The 22,155-nt window shown below is 40.1% G+C and overlaps 1 protein-coding gene, 1 long non-coding RNA gene and 2 other non-coding genes across 4 annotated transcripts; 1 reads left to right on the top strand and 3 right to left on the bottom strand.

The window, feature by feature from the left end:
- The first annotated feature begins 276 nt into the window (after positions 1-276).
- On the top strand, positions 277-1,278 carry LOC124976484 (olfactory receptor 6S1). Its single transcript, XM_047539351.1, has one exon. It carries the CDS (start codon positions 277-279, stop codon positions 1,276-1,278), a length of 1,002 nt encoding a protein of 333 aa, XP_047395307.1.
- Positions 1,279-9,460: 8,182 nt separating this feature from the next.
- On the bottom strand, positions 9,461-9,532 carry Trnap-ugg (transfer RNA proline (anticodon UGG)). The gene has a single exon. It is a non-coding gene; the product is annotated as a tRNA-Pro (tRNA).
- A 1,209-nt stretch (positions 9,533-10,741) lies between these two features.
- Positions 10,742-20,625, bottom strand: LOC124973084 (uncharacterized). The gene is made up of 3 exons (XR_007106612.1): positions 19,887-20,625; positions 17,300-17,454; positions 10,742-10,855 (listed from the first exon to the last, which is right to left on the bottom strand). It is a non-coding gene; the product is annotated as an uncharacterized LOC124973084 (long non-coding RNA).
- On the bottom strand, positions 17,191-17,272 carry Trnal-uag (transfer RNA leucine (anticodon UAG)). Its single transcript has one exon. It is a non-coding gene; the product is annotated as a tRNA-Leu (tRNA).
- Positions 20,626-22,155: the final 1,530 nt, after the last annotated feature.

The following is a 22,155-nucleotide window of genomic DNA, read 5'->3' as shown; positions in this document are numbered from 1 at the left end:
TGAGGTATTACACTTAAGATTTAAAAACAAGGGATATGGATATGAAGGAGGTTCATGGCATTTTTTTTTAAACTTAAGCTTTAGTCATCCTTTATAGAAAAACTTCTCCAGTTCTAAATCAGGTAAATGATGACGTTGGGTGCTTTGAACATTAACAGGCTACGTGATCAATTGGAGAAAGTGGAGATATGTGTGCCATACCGTGGTAAAATAAATTTTAGGACTATACCCTCTCACCAGGGTATGTTCATATTGTCACACAGGTGGAAAAAGATAATGACACCTGGCTGGAACCAGAGCAGTGGTATGACAGAGTTTGTCCTTGAAGGCTTCCCAAATCTCAACAGTACAAGAATGGAACTGTTTTCTGTGTTTCTTCTTGTCTATCTGCTGACTCTGACAGGCAACATATTGATTGTGGGGGTGGTAGGCACTGATACTCGTTTACAGACCCCTATGTACTTCTTTCTGGGTAACCTGTCTTGCTTGGAGATTCTGATCACTTCTGTCATCATTCCTAAAATGCTGAGCAATTTCCTCTCAAGACAACACACTATTTCCTTTGCTGCATGTATTACTCAATTTTATTTCTACTTCTTTCTTGGGGCCTCTGAGTTTCTACTGTTGGCTGTCATGTCTGTTGATCGCTACCTGGCCATCTGCCATCCTCTGCGTTACCCCTTGCTCATGAGTGGGGCTGTGTGCTTTCGTGTGGCATTGGCCTGCTGGGTTGGTGGACTCCTCCCTGTGCTTGGTCCCACAGTAGCAGTGGCCTTGCTTCCTTTCTGTAAACAGGGTGCCGTGGTACAGCACTTCTTCTGTGACAGTGGTCCACTGCTCCACTTGGCATGCACCAACACCAAGAAGCTGGAGGAGACTGACTTTGTCTTGGCCTCTCTTGTCATTGTGTCATCATTGATGATCACCACTGCATCCTATGGCCACATCATCCTTACTGTCCTACGTATTCCCTCTGCTTTGGGTCGTCAGAAGGCCTTTTCCACCTGTACCTCCCATTTGATGGTGGTGACCCTCTTCTATGGAAGTGCCATTTTTCTCTATGTACGGCCATCACAGAGTGACTCTGTGGACACTAACTGGGCAGTGACAGTGATAACAACATTTGTGACACCTCTGCTGAATCCATTTGTCTATGCCTTACGCAATGAGCACGTGAAGGAAGCTTTGAAGGACATGTTCAGGAAGGTGGTAGCTGACTTCTTAGGGAATCTTTTACTTACTGAGAGTTTGAATAAGAAAGCAGTAAAGCGAAAGTGAAGGAACTCAGTAATTAGTCTTAAGTCCAAATGTTCTTCATTGTCATTCTTCCCATCATCATGGACCTCATCAAAGGACTGAATTCTGGAACCATTAAAAAACTTCAATGTTATTGTGTCTGCCCTTTTTCACTTTCAGGCAAAATTTACTGATTCTATATTGTATCTAATAATAACCCGAACAGTTGTTGATATATCATGATCAAGATCATTGTCATTTTATAAGACCTTCAACTTATAAAATCTTAGACTAAGGATTCATGATCACCCAAGGAATCTAATGATGTATTTCAGAATATATATAAGCCTAATTAGATATCTAAATGTTATGGTGCTTGAACATATATGCATTTGACTGGGAAGGAAATTTGAAGCTTTAACTCAACATTGAGAGATATTTGTATATCTTCAAAAGTTAAAAGTCGATTGTCTCAGTAGAAACTTCCAATTGTTTATGCAAATCAAAAATTCTAAGAAAAAAATTGTCATTATAATTAAAAAGAACAAAATAGACTTTTTAAAATTGTGTATGTTGAGACAAGTTCTCACTAAGTTGCTTAGGGCCTCACTAAGTTGCTGAGGTTGGCCTGGAACTTACAATCCTACTGCTTCCACCTCCCAAGTTGCTAGGATTAAAAGTAGATGCCACCATGCAGGGTAAAAAGAAATAGACTCTTATTTGAAAGAGTGTGTTCTTGAAGACAAGACAAAGAGTCTTGTTCTTTGGTTTCCCTAGGACTACAATTGCCTGATTTTCTCTCATTTTCAGTTTTCTTCTGTGAGTGTATCCTCCTCAAAAATGTCATTAAATAATAGAGATTGTGAAGGCATAATCTTAAGGGTTCTTTCCTTTTGTCCTTATACTCTGCGAGGAAATTTCATCCATTTAATAACTGTGTAGTGGTGGTTATTATATTCATATCTCCAGGCCTAACCTATTGTCTTCAGACTCATAGATGTAACCACCGACATGACAACTCCATGGAGATATGTCACACTCAGTATGCCCAAGACTGAACCCCATGTTTCTTTACCTTCTGTCTCCAACCTTGATAATATTTCTTTGTTCTCTAAGTAAATGTAGTGGATCAATATTCATCACATAAGTCAGAAAACTAGGAATTCATTCAATTCATTCTTCTATCCATTCTACCCACGAAGTAGCTCTCAAATTCATCCAGTTCTCTTCATTTCCACTTCAATCTAATTGATCTTTTCAAAAGTACACTTGATTATGTCATAATCATATACTTACACATGGCCACTTACATATTTTCAATGGCATTCCACCAAGATAAGATAAATCCCAAAATCTGATTATCATCTATAAAGTCATGCATGTTAGGGTCTTTGCCTACTTCATGAGAATTTCTCACAACACAGTTCACCATTACATCCTTACACTTCACTTTTCTTATATATTGGCCTTCATTTAATTCCTCTCTCCTTCCAGGCATCCCCTTTTATACACCACTCCCCTTCTTCAGAGGTTCAGATATCTTCTCAAGAGTTATGTCCTTTATAAATTTTCCATATTGTTTGCTTAAGTTTAGGACAGATTTCTGTTGCAAATTTTCATGGGATTGCGTTACTTTGCTCTGGAGAAGTTACCCCAGTTTAAAAACAAATTGCACTTATACTTGTCTATTCCCATCCTTGTGTTTCTAAACTCCATGGTAGAAAGACAATCTTCTCATCTCAGTACTATGATAAATGGTTAACATTGTGCCAGCATATTGTAGATACCCAGTCATTACTTGTTGGTGAAAAAAATGTGAAACACAAGAAAAAAATCATTTCTGGAGGCTTAAAGAAGTTTCCAGAGAAGAGATCTCATTTGTTCCATGTTTAAAGGAGTATTTCAACATGTGGAAGGTAGAAAGGGGCTTGCTGACCAGAAGGATAAACAGAGCTGAAACACTGAAGTATGAAAATATGTGGTGTTTTCCAGATGCCAAGCAGTATGATCTAGGTGGATTATAGAAAGAGCAAAGAAAATGATACTGGAAAGGAAGTTTGGGATTCAGTTGAAAAGGATGTTTAATCTATTCTGTAGACCTGAGAAGCTGAGAAAAACAGTTTATGACCGTGACATAATCAAAATTTTGCTTTTAAAGTAAACTCCAAGTGTAATGCAGAATAGGAGTGGTAGAGAATGAAAGAAGGCCAATGGAGATGCCATTGTAGTAGTTAAGCAATAATAAAGGCCTGAACTTACTTTTCCAGTCATGTGGCATACTAGATAACATGAAAAATTATTTAACAAAATATATTAAGTATGTAAAAATACTCTTTGAAAAGTTATCTAACTTGTCCAAGAAAATAAAACCTATTCCCAGAGATCACAAAGAAAGAGGAAGATGACTGTATCTCAAATCCCTAGAATAGAGTCCAGAAAATAGTAGGGGCCCAAGAAATATTTATTGAATGAAGGAAAGACTAATGAGCAGATGGTGGCCACTTCCCTGAGAGATGTCACAAACCTCATATAATGAGGAGCTTGAGTGTTAGTTATCATTGCCATACTTCTTCCTCCAGCAAGTGTTTGAAATGGAATCTCCTTCATATAGCTAGAACTTTTCTGACGATACTGTCAATGAAAAGGGTGGCCCAGATTAAGCTTTTCCTAGCTATAAAGGAAGACAATCAGTAAGACTTTCTGCCATAAAGAAAAAGTCAGTCATTTTCCTTAAATTTCAACTTTTAATTGAAGTTCTGCCCTCATGTACAAAATTTGTGTCAATTGGGAAATGCCAAGCCAATATATTAATGTAAGTGTTTTTTCCAGCTAATAACACCAATAGTCAAAATGTATACAAAACTTCTCAGAGAGCTCTTACCCCAAACCCAGACAGCACAAGACTCTCTTAGATAAGGCCTACTTGAGCACATGCTCACAATTCAAAATGAAAGCACATACAAGGAATTTCATCAAAACTTAAAAATTTTATTCTTCATAGGATACTATTAAGAGAGTAAATCATAGAGCACTAATTTCCAGAATATATAAAGAACTCAAAAACTCTACACAAAGAATACAAATAACCCAATCAACAAATGGGCTAAGGAAATGAACAGATGCTTCACAGAAGACCGACAAGCAATCAACAAACATGAAAAAATGTTCAACTTCTCTAGTAATAAGAGAAATGCAAATCAAAACTTCCCTAAGATTCCATCTCACCCCAATTAGAATGGCGATTATCAAGAATACAAACAACAATAGGTGTTGGCGAGGATGTGGGGAAAAAGGTACACTCATACATTGCTGCTGGGGTTGCAAATTAGTGCAGCCACTCTGGAAAGCAGTGTGGAGATTTCTTAGAAAACTTGGAATGGACCCACCATTTGACCCAGCTATCCACTCCTTGGCCTATACCCAAAGGACTTAAAATCAGCATACTACAGAGATACAGCCACATCAATGTTCATAGCTGCTCAATTCACAACAGCCAGATTGTGGAACCAACCTAGATGACCTTCAATTGATGAATGGATAAAGAAACTGTGGTATATATATATACAATGGAATATTACTCAGCTATAAAGAATAATAAAATTATGGCATTTGCAGGCAAATGGATGAAATTGGAGAATATCATACTAAGTGAGATAAGCCAATCTCAGAAAACCAAAGGACAAATGATCTCGCTGATAAGTGGATGATGACACATAATGGGGGGTGGGAGGGGGGCAAGAATGGAGGAAGGAGGGACTGTTTAGAGGGAAAAGAGGGGTAGGAGGGGTGGTGGGGAGGAAAAAAGAATAGAATGAATCAAACACCATTACCCTATGTAAATGTATGATTACGCAAATGGTATGCTCTTACTCCATGTACAAACAGAAACAACACGTATCCCATTTGTTTACAATAAAAATAAATTTTAAAAAAGAGAGTAAATCAGACAACAAAATGACATAAATATTTCAAGTCATACATCTTATAAGGGACTTGTACCTAGAATATATGAAACACTGGTTCAATGATACAAAGAAAATAGACCAATTAAAAATGCACAAATGGGGCTAGAATATTTGCCCAACATGCACAAAAGTCTAAGTTTGATCATCAGGATGCCCAAAAGCAAGCAAGCAAACAAACGAACAAAAAGCAACAAGAATGGACAAAGAATTTGAATGAACTTTTCTTCAAAGGAGATATACAAACAGGTATTAAACACATAAAAAACTCTCAACATAATTTTTCAGCTGAGAAATGCAAACCAAACTACAATGAGATACTACTTTGCATCCACTAGAATGGCTATAATCAAAGGACAAATAATAAGTATGGATGAAGATTAGAGAAGATGGAAACCTTACACATTTTTGGTGGGCATGTAAATTATTACCTTTATTAAACAGTTCACCTGGGAACTTTCTGAATTAATACAGGAACTTTTGAAGGATACCTCATATCCATATGTTAACACAAGTTACTAGGACTCTTAGGCACAGCAGATAAACAATAAAGCAGACTTCATCTTTTAAAGAACTTTGATAATACAATCATTAGAAACAGATTATAAGTTAAGAATGCTACACTGTGGGTGTAGTTCAGTGATAGAGTGCATAGTCAGTATACACAGAACCCTGAGTTTGATCCTCAACTCCACAAAAAACAAAATAATTACATTTTAAAACAAAAGTTAAGTATGCTATGGTCTGGGGGTGTAGCCCAATGTCAGAGTACTTACCCAGTATGTGTAGTGCCTTGGGTTCAACACCCAGCCCCATTTAAAAAAAATGCTAAAAACATTTAAAGAAATAAAAGAAAAAAATCAATAGTATGATAAATGGTGATATGGCAAAGTTTTTTTAAAAATAGCACAATAAACTATATAAAATAAAAATAAAGAGGCAATTTTCAAGAAGAAACAATGAAAAGTCTAGAATGAAAAATGTTGAAATTAAAGACTGAATATCTTACAGGGAAAATTAGAAAGACAATATTTAGTAAACCAACAATAGATCTTAAGAAATTATTTCTTAAAAAATATTTTAGTTGTAGATAGATACAATACCATTAATTTATTAATTTATTTTTATGTGGTACTTAAGATCAAATCCAGTGCCTCACATGTGTGACAAGTGCTCTACCACTCAGCTACAAACCCAGCCCAAAGACATTATTTAAAATACAGCACAGAAAAAAAAAAAGGGCTTAGGAAACATGTAAAGGAAGCTGATTCTCTAATATAAGTTTTATAAGGAGCAAGAAGACAGGTTAAGTGACAACTTCACAGTGTGTCATTTTATGGAAGTTGGAACTAAGTTATCTGAAATATTCTGTATACAGCTAGATTGCCTCTACATTTCTATATGGAGAAATGTGTAGTGATATTTGGAAAGTGAAAAGATTATGGTAGACACTGTGTTCCCACTTCCTGAGAGGGGTTGGAGGTAAGTCCACAACTCTTCCTTTAACAAGTCATGGGACAAGTGTGTAGGTAGGTCCATGACAAAAGTTGCCAGCTTCTTCAGCAGGTCATCCACATCTATAGAGAGGGAGGCAGTGAGAGACAGGTGGAGATTCCAGTTTGTTCTTGTGGACTTTGTGGCTTCAGTTTGCACTTACTGTCTTCATCTCATGTTTACATTTCCTTCCCAGCTGCTCACCCTGAAGGACTATAAGAATTTCAGGACCAATCCAAGTTATAGAGGCAAAAATCTTAAGTAGACTTTCTGTCTAGCTCCCACAATTATGTGAGGGCTAGTTCCCATAGTACATCTCTGTGATCACAATAGTAGTTCTACTTCTTTGATCTAACTCTAACTTGTATACTTGTTCTTGCAAAAATTGGCACCATTTTCTATTTGTCCATTAGATTGCAAATCTCTTGAAGATAGAGACAGCATGACAGTTGAATTTATTTTCCTGCTTGAGTTTGTTTTCCTGTCACCCATGTTTGGTATGTAGCAAAGTCAGCATATTGTTTTGGAAGGGAAAATGACTTAAGAGATGTGAAAAAGAGTGTCAAATAGCTATGCTTACTGGTCAGTTGTTGCGAACACTTTCCCTAATTCAAGGGAGGTCATGCTGATGACAGTATATGGTACTAAAGGCCCACGTGAGCATAAACATGTCATGGTTATTGCTCAGGAACGAGGAAGACACAGTGTACCTGCTCTATGTAGCTGAGATTGTTCAGGGCCTATATCTACTGACTGAGTTCCTGAGTGGTGTCTGGGACAGAAAAGTTCAGTAGCTGGACATGGTCAAGTCCCTTTTTAAACATCCCCATTTCAGGAAATCTATGACTTTGAAACTCTGTATATAGATGCCTTTCTTGGGTCCTTTTTGTTTTTTTGTTTTTTGTTTTTTCTGCAAAGCAGATGTCTGAAACATTTTGAGATTTGACAATATAGAAAAGTTGAAGGATCTTTGCATATGTTAAGGTTTTCCAGGACCTAGACTTTCTCTGAGACTTATAACATTCCTCAGGATGAACTGATGGATCTCGGCTCTAAGAAGTAACAAAATTACTTGCCAGAAGTGACTCCAAGCCCAGACAGTCAAACCCTATTCCTGTATTCCAGAGAAGTAATGTCTGCTGAATCTTCCACCAGATATCCCTTTTCTGGTTCCCAATGGACATGATTTTCTTAAAGGATCTTATTTGTGTTTTGGAACTTCCACCTCTCTGTCAACTAAAATCATCTTAAACCTATTTCTGCATTTCAAAATTAACTCTCCTTTCACCTCCCTCCTCGGGTCAAGAGCTCTTCCCCTTTAATTATCCCTGTGCATTTGTTCAAGTGCTGCCAGGTTCTTCCTGTCTTAATTGTGGAGCTGGGCTAGTATTTCTGCCTTTTACCATAGTAGAAGTATTGGTACCATTTCCACCTGTGCTGGTCATAAAAACCTGGAGGAGTCATAATGCCATACCTAGGCCAGGGAGCACACTCTGACTGCAGTTTCAGGGCACAGAAAGAACTCAGTAAATAATAGTGGAGCTAACCTAAAACGGGTGAGCCAAATGCACATCCTGTCCAAGTCCTCCCCTCCACAGACAAGCTCCTGGAAAGAATAATTTTCCTACAAGTCTCCACCTCCTCCTCATTCTTAAACCCACCCAGCTCTGTCATCTTTCCTGAACTTTCTGCTTCAAATGCCGGTACAGATTTTTTAAAGCCCCAGAGTAACTCAATCAGTCCTCAGAGAAAGTGACTACCATGAAACTTCCTTCTTCAGTTCCTTCACTGAAGGCGTTTTGTTCTCAGCTTTCTAAACACTGGCAATCATCAGAGTCCTGTCCTTACATTTTCTTTCTGTGAATACTCTTCCCAGTGGAGTTTTTGCCCAAACCAATGTCAATCATAGCCCTCTGGTTTTGATGCCCCAAATTTCTTTCTTAGTTTGGATTATTCTCTTGAACCCCAGGACTTTAAATCCAATTTTCTACGGAGCTTTTCCATTTAAGATGTCATTCAACAAACACAGAATCCCAGGCTAGACATATCACCTTTCCCACAGGACAACTAACCTGTAAATCAACGTATATTCCCTCCCTCTACCATCCCTCCAATTACAAAACCCTTTATTGTCTCCTGGACATTTCTCTCTCTTCCTAGCAGAATCTTAGGAAGATCAAATATCATGAGTCAGGCAGAAATTCTGTCGAAGATGAACTGGATACAAACAGTTCAGAAAGACAAACAGGTGGAAGCCTTTGATGTTAAAGGGGCGCAAAGAGCACTTAAGTGTCTGGTCGTTTTTTTGTCAGACAAAGCAAAAATGACTATCATTTTGTTATATTGCATTTTGGAAAATAACACCAGGAAATAATTCAATTGTGTTCCTTTTGAACACAATGGATGTCTGTGCCCTATGAGCCCTAGGGTTCTTGGACCGAGAGTTTGCTTTTGGACCACGGTCACAGCAGTCACGGCAGTTACAGATGTTGCAGCGCTTGCATCTGTGGGATCGACGGTTTTGGATGACCAAAAGCTCAACTGCGCGCGGCTTGGCACAGTTGCTGGTCGCTGGGGCCAGACTTTGCTTTCCCCAGCCGGTCTCCACCGAGACCCGGGTCTCAGGAAACGGATTCTATCCCGATTTTGTGACTCCAGCACAACAATTTTTTCCGTTGGGCGTGCACTAGTTCCAAGTCTCCGCCCTGCTGCGCAGAGCGCTTTACTTTCCGAAGTAGTGCCAGACTGGGGGTTAAAAATACATGCCTGGGCTCGTCCGGGATTTGAACCCGGGACCTCTCGCACCCAAAGCGAGAATCATACCACTAGACCAACGAGCCACATCCGCAACTGCAAACGTCTCTTTTAGAATGTTCTTTTATGTTGTTGTGCCATAACGCTCAGTTTTCTCTTTCCTTTTTTAAATCCAGCGAATTTCTCCAAACTGCAGGAGCACCAAAGTGCCAGTTGGGAAGAGTCTGAACTGCAACATTCCAGAGGTAGAAATATTCGTTTCAGTTCTTTAAACCCTGGAGTCGGAGAGAACCAGCACCATCTCAGGTAGCCTGGGGTTAGACCACCCAGGAAAAATAGGGATTGCCAATTTCAGGGAACTTGGAGAAAAGCAGGAACTCACTCCCCCAAAGAATTGAATTCTAAAAGACACTACCTTAGTCTGCTCAGCTACATCATGCACCTTATGCTTGTACTTTTAGCCCTTCCTTTCAGCTTTATTTGGTTAACTATGTATTACAGGAATTACAAGGGGGTGCAGGAGTTGTGTGTGAGAAAACATACCGGTGGGGGAAAAGGTGCTGGCTTCCAATACCTTCTACAGAAGCCCACTTCTCTACTTCCCAAAAGACAGTAGATGGCAGGGGAAGGGCTTGTCCTTAGTTCGCATGCTCCTGGGCTATGGCTTTAACTTCCTCAGGGGGAAGCAGTGCTGGCATCTGGTGGCATCGTCTACCCTGGTGCTTTAAGCACGTTGCTGACACATGGGCAAAAGAAACCCAGTGAGAAGCTGTTGAATGAATGACTGAACTCCTTGAACAAGGGTCAGACTCCATCTCAGGCTAAGACCAGAGGAGAGAAAGAGAGAAGAGAAGCTTGCTTTCCTCAACCCTCCTGATGAGAGCCATTTTCCATACATTCTAGACTGTGAGTTGGAAACTTAGAAGAGCCCAGGGCCCAGAGAGTAGGAGCTGTCCCCATCTTCCCCACCCCACACCTCACAGTGACTGAGTTCTTAGGAAGAGAAACTTTAAAGGACCAAGGAAAGGGCTAGTCCCTTTCTAGCCAGCTCTGCCTCAGGAAACTTACAGGAATCTGTCTCTGAACCTTATTCTGCTGAAAGGACAGCGGAGGCTTGAATGCTTTCTGGTCCTCACTGTTTCCAACCCCAGACTCTAGTTCTCAAGGGTATGTCCTGTGCTGGGAGAAAGCTGCCTCCATTAAAAACAAACACTCTCAATTTTAGTCTAAGTTACTTTTATAAGAAGCCATCCAGTGAGAATGACATCCATGATCTTCCTTGCATCCTTCTCTTCCATAGCACTGCATCCTGGTCAACTGTTCCTTGAGCTCCAGGACTTGTCCAGCCTGAGGCTGAAGAGCATATGCTGTGGACTATTCCTTCCAGGGACTTGCATTCCAGTTTAGGTCTAGTTAAAAAAAAAAAAAAAAAAGCCTCATATTTACAGCAGTACTTCTTTCAAAACAAATTCCTTTTGGTTTTAATTGTGTGCCAGAATCCACTTAGGCATAAATGCCATTTGCTTGCAATTTTTATAAATTTAACAGAATCAGTGGTAAGAGTTATGGTCTGGTGGTTTCAGAGTTCAGGGTTCAGCATAGTAGTCCTTTATGAACCGGGGTGTAGGAGTTCAGATCTCACTGGAAACAGTGGTTTCTTTTTCTAGGTTACTGAAGGCATGTTCTCTCATTTTGATCACAGCTGAAACAGACTAGAGAAAGCAAGCCCTTTGTGATCTTTCACCAAAAATAAGATCCTGAAGATTTAGGAGGAAAGAGCTCAGAGTAGGAGCATCTATGATGGATCTCCAGATAATGGAAATTTGTATATCTTTCACAAGTGGGGGAAAAACTGGGTTGCTCGGTCTCTGGGAGAGAACTCCAGGAGGTGGTGGAGTCCATACCTTTGTGTTTGTGGAAGCGATGGAATTAACCTTGGCTTACTGATAGCCATGACACTTCTCCTGCACTCCTGATGTGAACATGGGTTTGCAGATAACTCTGGGTCAGCTAGTCCAGAAGTTAGGCAGATAGTCCCAATCTAGGTGATTTGTCATCTGTCTCCATCCTCTCTTTCTTAGACTCAGACCTTACATCCTTTTCCCTTTAGGATGCTCCCAGGATCTGGTTTACTCTAGATTCAGCTTTCTGGAAATCTCTTGAACTTCAGTCTGAATCTGAGCCTGGAACACAAAGAAGCCAGACCTCTTACTAGCTGGTACTAAGTACAAAAACTTCTACACTATCAAAATGTTGTGGTCCCCTTTGATAACTCAGCTGGTAGGGCAGAGGAGTGTAAATGTTGCAAACTGTTGTCATCCTCAGGTGGCTGGTTTGATCCTGGCTTGAAGGAGGCATGTCAGGTTTTAGATCCTTCTAACCCAATAAAATACTTGTCTTTGTTTTACTTTCAGGCAATGAGAGAACAACTTTTGGCTGACCATGAACCTTACTTTCGAGTGTTCTCTTTGTGATCCTGCAGGACATGTAATTCGATTTACTCTTGAGAAGCGAATTAATGACGTTCTTTTTAGATTTAAAATAGTTCATCTAATCTTTCAGACTAACAACATTGACTGAATTTCGAACTCTATTCTTCATCCTCATTCCTATCCTTCTTAATTTCCGTGAATAATTCATATGGCAATTCAGGGTTCAAGGAGAAATATTTTAGAAAGGTCTGCCCTTTGAAAGGATATAAACAGACAATACAGAGAATAAACAATGTAAAAGGTCAACTGTGTGTATGGAAAGTATTCCTTAAGAAGAAAGAAATACCAGTTAAAACAAGGGGATATTATTTGTCCACCAAAGAATGTCAGTGACATTCTTGTAGAAAGTCACTACTTTCTGGAGAACAACTAGCCATTGTAAATCAAGAAAAAAGTTCAAAAGACATTATATTTGACCAAGTATTTCTGCTTCTAGAAATTTGTTTAAAATGATAAAATTTATCATTTAAAATTGAAAGAAGGGAATGTGACATTTGTCTATGGGTAATTAATATTCTTTACAGTTTTATGTATTTTTCAAAATATGCTGCTCATATACATTAAACTTAAAAAGAGTTTTTTGTTTGTTTTTCTTTCTTTTAGTTTATAAAATGAAGTTTAAAAATATCCTGCACTGTGTGGAGATTCCTTAGAAAACTTGGAATGGACCCACCATTTGACCCAGCTATCCCACTCCTCGGCCTATACCCAAAGGACTTAAAATCAGCATACTACAGTGATGCAGTCACATCAATTTTCATAGCTGCTCAATTCACAACAGCCAGATTGTGGAACCAACCTAGATGCCCTTCAATTGATGAATGAATAAAGAAACTGTGGAATATATATACAATGGAATATTACTCAGCCATAAAGAAAATAAAATTATGGCATTTGAAGGCAAATGGATGAAATTGGAGAATATCATGCTAAGTGAGATAAGGCAATCTCAAAAAAACCAAAGGACGAATGATCTCGCTGATAAGTGAATGATGATACATAATGGGGGGTAGGAGCTGAAGAAATAGCTTGTGTTGGAGAGTGTTTGCCTAGCATGCTCAAGGACCGTGACTTGAATCCCTGGCTCCTCAGAGGAGAATTAAAAACAAAAAAATAATGGGGAGTGGGAGGGAGGCAAGAATGGAGGAAGGAGGGACGGAAAGGAGGGGTTGGAGGGGTGGGGGGAAAGGGAAAAAATAATAGAATGAATCAAACACCATTACCCTATGTAAATGTATGATTACACAAATGGTATGCCTCTACTTAATGTACAACCAGAGAAACAAGTCATACCCCATTTGTTTGCAATAAAAAAAAATACCTTGCACTATCATCGAGGACAATTTTACAGTTTCTTACAAAATTAAACATATACTTCCCATGCAACCTAGCAATCACATTCTTAGGTACTTGCTCAAATGAGTTGAAACTCATGCTCATTCATTAACCTGCACATCAATGTTTATAGCAGTTTTAGACCTAATTGCCAAAACTTGTTAACAAACAATATGTTCTTTGCTGGGTAAATGGATTAGTAAACAACAGAATAGTATTAAGTATAAGAAGAAATGAGTTATTGAACCATTAAAAGATATGGATGTAAATTTAAATTCATATCACTAAGTGAAAGAAAAGGCTACATACTGTGTGATTCCAACTATATGACATTCTGGAAAAGTCAAAACTATGGAGATAGTAAAAAGATCAGTGGTTTTCAGGAGTTAGGGGGAAGGAGGAATGAACAGGTGGGGCACAGAGGATTTTTAGTATGATGAAACTACTCTGTATGATACTGTAAGGTTGAATGAATAGATTTCATTAAACATTTGTCCAAAACCACACAATGTACACCAAGAGTGAACCCTAATGTAAACTAGAGACTTTGGTTAATGATGATGTTTCCATGTTGATTATTTAATAAGGACATATTAATGTTGGTTGAAGCAAATGCACAAGTGGGAGACTACACGTTGGAGTAAGGTAGGAGTATGTAGAATTGTGTCATTTCCACTCAGTTTTAGTGTAAACCTAAAATTATTCTTTAAACATAAATTTTAGCTAGGTCAGTGGCACATTCCTGTAATCTCAACAACTCGGGAGGCTGAAGCAGGAGGATCATAAGTTCAAGGCCAGCCTCAGCAAATGAGTGAGGCCCTAAGCAATTTAGTGAGGCCCTGTCTCAAAATTAAAAAAAATAAAAAATAAAAAGGACTGGAGTTGCAGGTCAGTGATAAAGAACTCCTTGGTTTGATCCCCAGTATCAAAAATATATCAGAAATAAAGTCTATTGTATTTTTAAATTGTAACTTGCATAATTTGCAGTTTAGTTGGAGGAACTGTATAGGTAATGTGTTTATCTACGGATACTACCAGTAAACATTTATAAAACGACATGGGAGCACAATTAGGAAAATGAAAAGGAGCAATCAGAATGATAAGGAGGGACCAATAGAAGAGAATTTTGAGCTAGAATTTGATAGAAATATCAATGGATTGTTAAGCCATTAAGTCCCAAGTTTTCAATTCTGTAAATATTCCAATAAAATGACATAGATGCATTAAAATAGTATGGAAATCATAATTATATATAGTATTATATTAATAGATATCAACTACTATTCTATACTGTATACTATATTTAAGTTTTTATAGGTGTTCCACATATGGGACTATAGGACAAAATGGATACAGTGTGTAAGGGGTTTTTAGGTATGTATGCGTGATAGAATGACAAAAAAATCGGGGAGGTAGATGTGTTGGGAGAAGTGACAGCAGGAGTGCCAGAGAGGAGCGGGGGTAGAGAATATGGCAGGGTGACAGGGTATGCAGCTGGAGAAGCAGCAGGGGATGTCAAGAAGAAAAAGAAAAGGGGACAGAGGGAAGGATATGGGTTCAGGACTAATTTGATAGTGGGGGTAAAAAGGCAGGGAGTAGTGAAGCATAAGTGAATGGGAATAGAAGCAAAGGAGCATCCTGCCATCAACCAGAGATGGAATTGACTGGCACTAAGGGACAGTGAAGGTATTATAGACACAAGAAGGCAAGGAACAAGCCAACACAAACGAAATCACTCCACGGTGATGCTCTCCAGAGGCTGGGAAATGCTTTTGTCATTGGTGGATGTGGAGAGTCCTGGGAAAAGGCCTGACCAGGAGCATGGGAAGGGGATAGGAACAGGGCTCCCGGTTCACTCTTTTTTGGAGGGAGATGATGGCCTAACAGGAGGCATTCTCTAGGCCCTTGAAAACATCAAACTAGGCTATAGGGTGTGGTGGTACAAGCCTGTAATCCTAGCAGTGTGTAGAAGGCTGAAGCAGGAGGATCGCAAGTTCAAACGCAGGCTCAGCAATTTAGCAAGGCTCTAAGCAACTTAATGAGACCCTGTGGCCCCTGGGTTCGATCCCTGTTAGAAAAAAAATTAAAAAAATAAAAGGACTGGAAATGTAGTTCAGCAGTAGATGCTTCCAGGTTCAATCCTAGCATATAATCAAACAAACAAGCAAACAAAAATCAAAATAGATCTGATGGGAATCATTAGAGATGAACAGAAAACAAAAATGAATCTTGGGATAATGCTTAGAATTAAACTTCAGAAAGAAGGAAAAAAACAAACATTGGAAAACAAAACAATAGGACTGTGAAGAAAGAAAGGGCAATGACATGGAAATTATGCAAAGAGGAACTTTTACAGAAAGGTCAGGAATGTGCAATACATCCACAGGTATACAGGGGTTTTATTTTTATTTTTTACTTTGGGTACTGGGGTGTTTTGTGTGGGCTAAGCACATGCTCTATCACTACATTCCCCACCTCCAGAGGCCCCCTCCTGAGGCTCCCTCCCCTACCTGTTGGCACAGGGAACAAAGCAAGTTTGGTCTCTGAGTTTCTGAGACAAAAAACAAAACAAAACACCCTCTTGTGGTTTGGAGACCCAAGGTATTTCTTGGTGAGAAATGGATAGAGAAGAAAGGAGCTGGTTTGGAGGATCTTTGTCCAGGTGGGACAGGCAGCCTCCAAGGTGAGTAGATTCACTTGGAAGGGGCAGGAGGGTTGAGCCAACAACCCACACAGCACATTCTCTGGGTCCACCATCAGCATGGTGTGGAGTCAATCAAGAATCACCTATTATGTATTTTGGAGTCTGATAAAAGAAAAATTCTGAGATGTCCTAAATTTAATTGCAAAGGACAGAAGAATGGAAAAGAGGAGAGATGAGGGAAGTTAATCAGGTAACAAGCCATAAACCTAAAAGAACAACACACCATTTCACATTCTTGGACGTATGTTAAATCATTAAATTCCATCATCGTTCTCTAGGTGCCAAGGCATCCTGCTTATAACCCTAACTGATTCAAAAACAAATACTATCCTCCCATCCTATAGCTTTCCACTATTCATGTAATCACGACCCTCTTATCTCTAGCCAATGTAGGTTCACGGTCAACAATTTATGTCTTCCTTCCCCAAATTTTTGTTATAAAAAATATCTTCAGCTTTTGTCCACTGGACATTTTCCCAACTGCTGTCTGGCTCTGCTGCTGGAGGCTCTGAGAACTTGTTCCAGGACCAGCCTTTTCTGTCGTGTATCTCTTAAAAACTCAGTAAATCCTTTAATTTCAGATATCTCTTGATTTCAAGAGTTTTAGTTTAACAAATCATACTTACCTGAAAAATCAAATTCAAATTAACTGTCTACCTGGCCCTGCCTTGCCCATGGAATAGTGATGCCTGAAGGACAGACAGCTTGACGCCTAGGAAGGCTTAGCTTTTGGTACTCATACGTTCATCATATTCCATTACAATAGTAATGCTATTTAGAACCAAAATAGGGTCTTCTCAGGATATTTCAGGAGCATAGGACTGCATCCCCTAAGCCAGTACAGGTAGCAAGCTGCTGGTGCCTAAAGGAGAGTATGAGAATGATTCAGTGTGAAAGTGAGTTTTAGAAGAGGAGAATGGAAAGGGGTCCTGATTGAGCAGTGAAAAGCTTAAACTGAAGGAGTCAGGCTCAATTCAAAAGTCAGTATAGGGGCTGTCAGATGACACTGCCCTGATATGGGAAAGAAATTTTTACAGGAAACCGGGATGATTTGAGAAGCAAATATAGAATAAACCGGAGTAAATTACCCTTGATGCATGAAAAGTATCTTAGATTGGAAAGGAGCTTTTCCAAGTATTGCACCTACATTTCCTAAAGGTCTTTTTGAACCAGGACTATTAGTTCGGAATTGGGCTCGACTAAAATACACGACTGGCAGTGATGGGATTCGAACCCATGCCTCCGAAGAGACTGGAGCCTAAATCCAGCGCCTTAGACCGCTCGGCCACACTACCACGTGAGGCCATCCTCCTTTCAATTACCTCTTTCATCTTCTGAGCACTTTGCCCCAGCGTGAAGACGTGAAATTCCGGACTTTCTTCCGATGGAAGAGGAATGTTTTCATTCATCTCTAGAAATCTGAGCAAACCTGGAGACTAGATGACTCAATACATTCTCGCAAGCTCTGGGAAGTGGGCTAGAAGGTGCGAAAGAAATGTGAAAGTTACTAAAACTACACTGAGATCTCATACCAGTCAGAATGGCAGTCATCAAGGATACAATAATAGCTAGGTATCGTGGTGCATATCATGTGATTCCAGCGGCTCTCGAGAGGCTGAGGCAGGAGGATCGCAAGTTCAAAGCCAGCCTCAGCAACTTTTGTCTCTAAATATAATAATATTTAAAAAGTACTGGGGATGTTGCTCAATTGTTAAGCACTGCTATAAGCACCCCTGGGTTCGGTCTCCAGTACAAAACGAAACAAAAAAGGATGCAAATAATAAATGCTGGAGAGGATGTGCAGGGAAAGGAACACTTTTACACTGTTGGTGGGACTGTAAATTAGTACAACTGGTTATGGAAATTAGTATGGAGGCTCCTCAAAAGGTCAGGCATTGAACCACCATATGACCCTGCTATACCACTTCTGGGTATTTACCCTGAAGAATTAAGGGCATCTTACTACAGTGATACATGCATAGCCATCTTTATAGCACAATTCATATAGTCAAACTATATACCCAACCTAAGTCCATCAATGGATGAATGGATAAAGAAAACGATACACAATGGAGTTTTATTCAGTCATAAAGAAAAATGAAATTATGGCATTTGCAGGAAAATGAATGGAACTAGAAATAATCATGTCAAGTGAAAAGTTAAATTCAGAAGATTAAGGGTCATATGTTTTCTCTCATATACAGAAACTGGAGAGGAAAAAGAAAAAGAAAGTTGGGGATGAATCTCATGAAAATCAAAGGGAGATCAGCAGAGGAAAGGGACCAAGAGATGGGAGGCAGGGAAGGAAGCGGGGGAAACACTGGGGAGTGATATTGGCCATATATATTGTTATACTGTGTGCATGTAACAACAAGTCCCATCAGTATGTACAACTATAATGCACCAATTAAAAATGAAGAAATAAAAAATTCTAAAAAAAAAATAAATTGAAAATTGTCAAAATCAAAATGAAGTTGCTTGTGCTTGTGTCAAACCTAACAACAACCACAAAGGAGGAGGAGAAGAAAAGAAGTCAATAAAACTGGAAAGTTATGAAGGGACAGTTCTTAAGCATGATTGATCACAAAAGATTCTACCAGAACCACAAACTTATAGAGAGGCCACCACAAACTTATACAGAAAGTATTTGTGCAAGGACAGTTGCTTAGCAACTATCTGTTCAACCTTAGATTGACAGTCATCTTTGTAATCAAAAATTATTGTTTCAGAATATCTGATGTAATCCTCCACATTTTTGTTTTTAAAAACTCTGCTTTGCCTCAACCCCTTTGAATATGCCCGTAGTTTAGAATGGCATGTGCTTTAGTCAGTTTTTTTGCTGCTGTGACTAAATGATCTGATCAGCACAATTATAGATGAGGAAAGGTTTATTTGAGGGCTCACAGTTTCGGAGGTCTTAGTCCATAGAAGACCAGCTCCACTCCTTGGGGCTCCAGGTGAGGAAGAACATCATGACAGAAGAGGGTGGGGGAGGGAAGCAGCTGGCATCATGGTGATCAGGAAGCAGAGAAAGTCTCCATTCTCCAGATACAAAATATATATCCCAAAGTCACACCTAATTCCAATCTCCTCCAGCCCTACCCTACCACTGCAGTTAAGCCCATTTGGGATTAATTCATTGATTGGATTAAGATTCTTACCACCCAATCATTTCTCTTCTGAAACTTCCTACATTGTCTCATATGTGAGCTTTTGGGGGACACCTCACATCCAAGCCATAACAGCATGCATATTCCCATTGCAATGCCCTGCTATCTCAGATAAATATTAGTACATTAGTATTCTGTAGAAAATCTGATTTTTTTTTTTAGATTGACACAGGCGATCAAAATTATCAGCATAAGTGTCCTTCCAATCGTTCTTTTTCTTAACCAAAGTAATAAGACCCAGAGGGGGGGGGGGATTCCTCTGAGGACTTATTGAAAGTTATTAGAGAAGATGGAAGAATAAGAAATTTATTGCTGTTAGGTCGAGCGTCTGTGGGTAGGAATTTGGCTTAGAGTGCTAGTCCAGGTCTCCTCTGAGCCCCCTTTCCTTCGCGGATCTGGCAAGCCTGTCACCGAGTTCAAAGAAAATTCCTTTCACCTCCCCCCGAAGGTTCAGAATGGTGATGTGGGGTCAGTAACCCGTCAGTAGTTGAGAATGGCCTCTCTGCACACTGAGCAGTCGACTCCCCTGCTCACTGCTATAGCACCGGAACGATGTTCCTAGAGGGAGACCACATTTCAAGACCATTCCCAGCCCAGAAAGGGGCAGTTCCCCGGCTTCCCTTGGGCCCGGAGCTGCTTACTCTGTATTGCTTCCTTGGAAAAGAGCAGAGGGTTAGCTCGGAAAAAGTTTAAGAGGTGATACCCAGTATCTCCCGCAACCAAAGTGAGAATCACTTACTGCCAACGGACCTCACGCCGCCCAAAGTCCTGGTTTATGTATTATTTATATTCTTGGTCATTTCCGAGCCGCCGTTTCTAGACCTCTTGCAATTCCCTTCTAGGAGTCGAGCTAACGTTTCCTAAATTTGGGTGTCCGCGGCTCCCCCACCTCGCTCACTGCAGAAAACAGGTCCTTGTTTCTGTCCTTGCCGAAGGCCTCTCCGAGGTACCTCCTCAAGCCCTGCGGCCTGAGGGGTCGAAGGTCAGGGGCGGGTAGAGAAGGGCAAAGTTGTCCTTCTCGGGATCTTCACGAGGCGACTTTCTTTCCAGTCCACAGTCCCACTTCCAGGAGTGGCAGGTGGTGAGCGGGAAAGAAGTTGCAGAAAACAGTTTAGAAACAGGACTCAGGAACACAGGATAAACGTGGATCTGAGACAGAGAGGCAGGGACCACATGAGAAGCTGTCCGGGCCTTAGGAGGTCGAGGGCGGGTTCTCCTCCAGTGTCCACCCCGCAGTCCCGGCGCGCAGCAGTGGACGCTCCAGCACCTCCCAAACCCACAGAGTGTTATTCTCACCTCTTCTTCTCTTTCCGTCGCTCCCTGGTGTCCTCTCTTCCAGCTCACAGGCAAGCAGAGCTCCCTGACAGAGCTGATTGTCCACCCGTGGTCCCTGACCAGGTTCTTTCTCCCCAGAAGCTACAGGGGTCAGGAGCGAAGTGCCTGCTTCCAGGCGGTCAGCGTCCAAAGCTGCCCATCCAAAAGTGCCCACCCAAAGGTGGGCAGTGAGTTACAAATTTGAAATCTAGCAGGATGTCAAGGGTGAGGCTTCCCTGGTCACGTGGGGCGGAGGTCACGTGGTCACCGTCCCTGGCCTCTTTGCCTGAACTTATGACTTCTAAGAAATTTCACTGTGTTTTCAAACTTTAGAGGATTTCTCAGGGAGAAAAAGTGCGAATTTACTGCTTCCATCAGTAGCCGCCAAGTCAACCAGGGTCAGACGTAGAAAGATAAAGGGTATTCTGAAGTTGAAGACAATTCCCAGAAGTGTGTGCGAACACCTCAGCGTTTAAGTTGAAGAAGCATCAGTTTGAAAGAGAAGAGATCCGAATTCTTTATTACTTGAAAAGACTGTGGGAGTGGTGAGTGGGGCAAAAGGGAAGGGAGAGAACAAATATTCAAAATATGTGATGAACTCTTATGCCTAGTACTGAGCCAGTAACAAAATTCATGGTCTGTAGACAGGTCCTTAGAAGCCACATGTTGAGACTTTTGGTGAGATCTCCAAATAAGATTATACAGTCACTTGTATGTCTCCCTGTGTTATAAGTGCTAGTTTGGTAAACATAAAAAAAAATTTTTTTAAATAATCCACAGTTTCTGTAAATACTGCTCAAGATGAAAGTTCCCTTAGCTCTTCTTTGATCCTTTTTGGTGCCAGACCAGCCAATAAAAGGAAAGAACCAGTTAACAGGGAAGAATCTGGTCATTACAGCAGAACTGCTTTGATCCAGGAATGTTGAATGTTCAAGTTCCCCAAACTGACAGACTTCCTAATCAAGAGGGAAAGTACCACACTCTCATGTCCCTGGCCAAAATTCCTTTATTTACCAGTGGGAATTGATTTTCCTTATTCAATCAATGGTGCTGTGTAAGCACCCAGAGCCTGCTTTGTTCCGTGAATCCTTCCACGGAGGGAGGGGCTTTGATCTTTTCCTCTCAAGAAGTAGATAGCAAAGTGGATTGCATAGTTCAAACAAGTGGCCTGAGATCCATAAGTCAGATATCTCAGTTTTCCTAGTGGAATGCCAACTTTGCTGCACACCCAGTATCTAAAGCAAATGGATAGCTACCCCTTAAGAAAGATGCCTGATAGAGATATGCCCAGTGTTTGTCTAGCACATGGCTATTCCTTCAGACTTCAGCACAAAATGTGAGTAGTCTAGATTTTAGCATTCTGCAATATTGCTAGAGAGTTTAACCTTAATTTTCCTGCTGTCCTCACCTTATTAATAACCCAGATGATGATAATTTATAGACAAGAAAGAGATTTACTCTAAGACCTTAATACTAAAAGTATGATCCAGGGACCACCACTAGCAGCATTTCTTGGTAGCATATTAGAAAGCAGATTATTAGGTCTATTGAATCAGAATCTTAAGTTCCCCAAAGGTGGGTGGACATATTAACTTTTTTTTAAATTTTAATTTATTTTTATTGTAAACAAATGGGATACATATTGTTACTGTTTGTACATGGAGTAACAGCATACCATTGGCGTAATCATACAT

The sequence above is a fragment of the Sciurus carolinensis genome, chromosome 2 (genome assembly GCF_902686445.1).
Source record: "Sciurus carolinensis chromosome 2, mSciCar1.2, whole genome shotgun sequence".
In the NCBI taxonomy this organism is placed as follows: Eukaryota; Metazoa; Chordata; class Mammalia; order Rodentia; family Sciuridae; genus Sciurus; species Sciurus carolinensis.
This window is presented reverse-complemented; position numbering and strand designations above follow the sequence as displayed.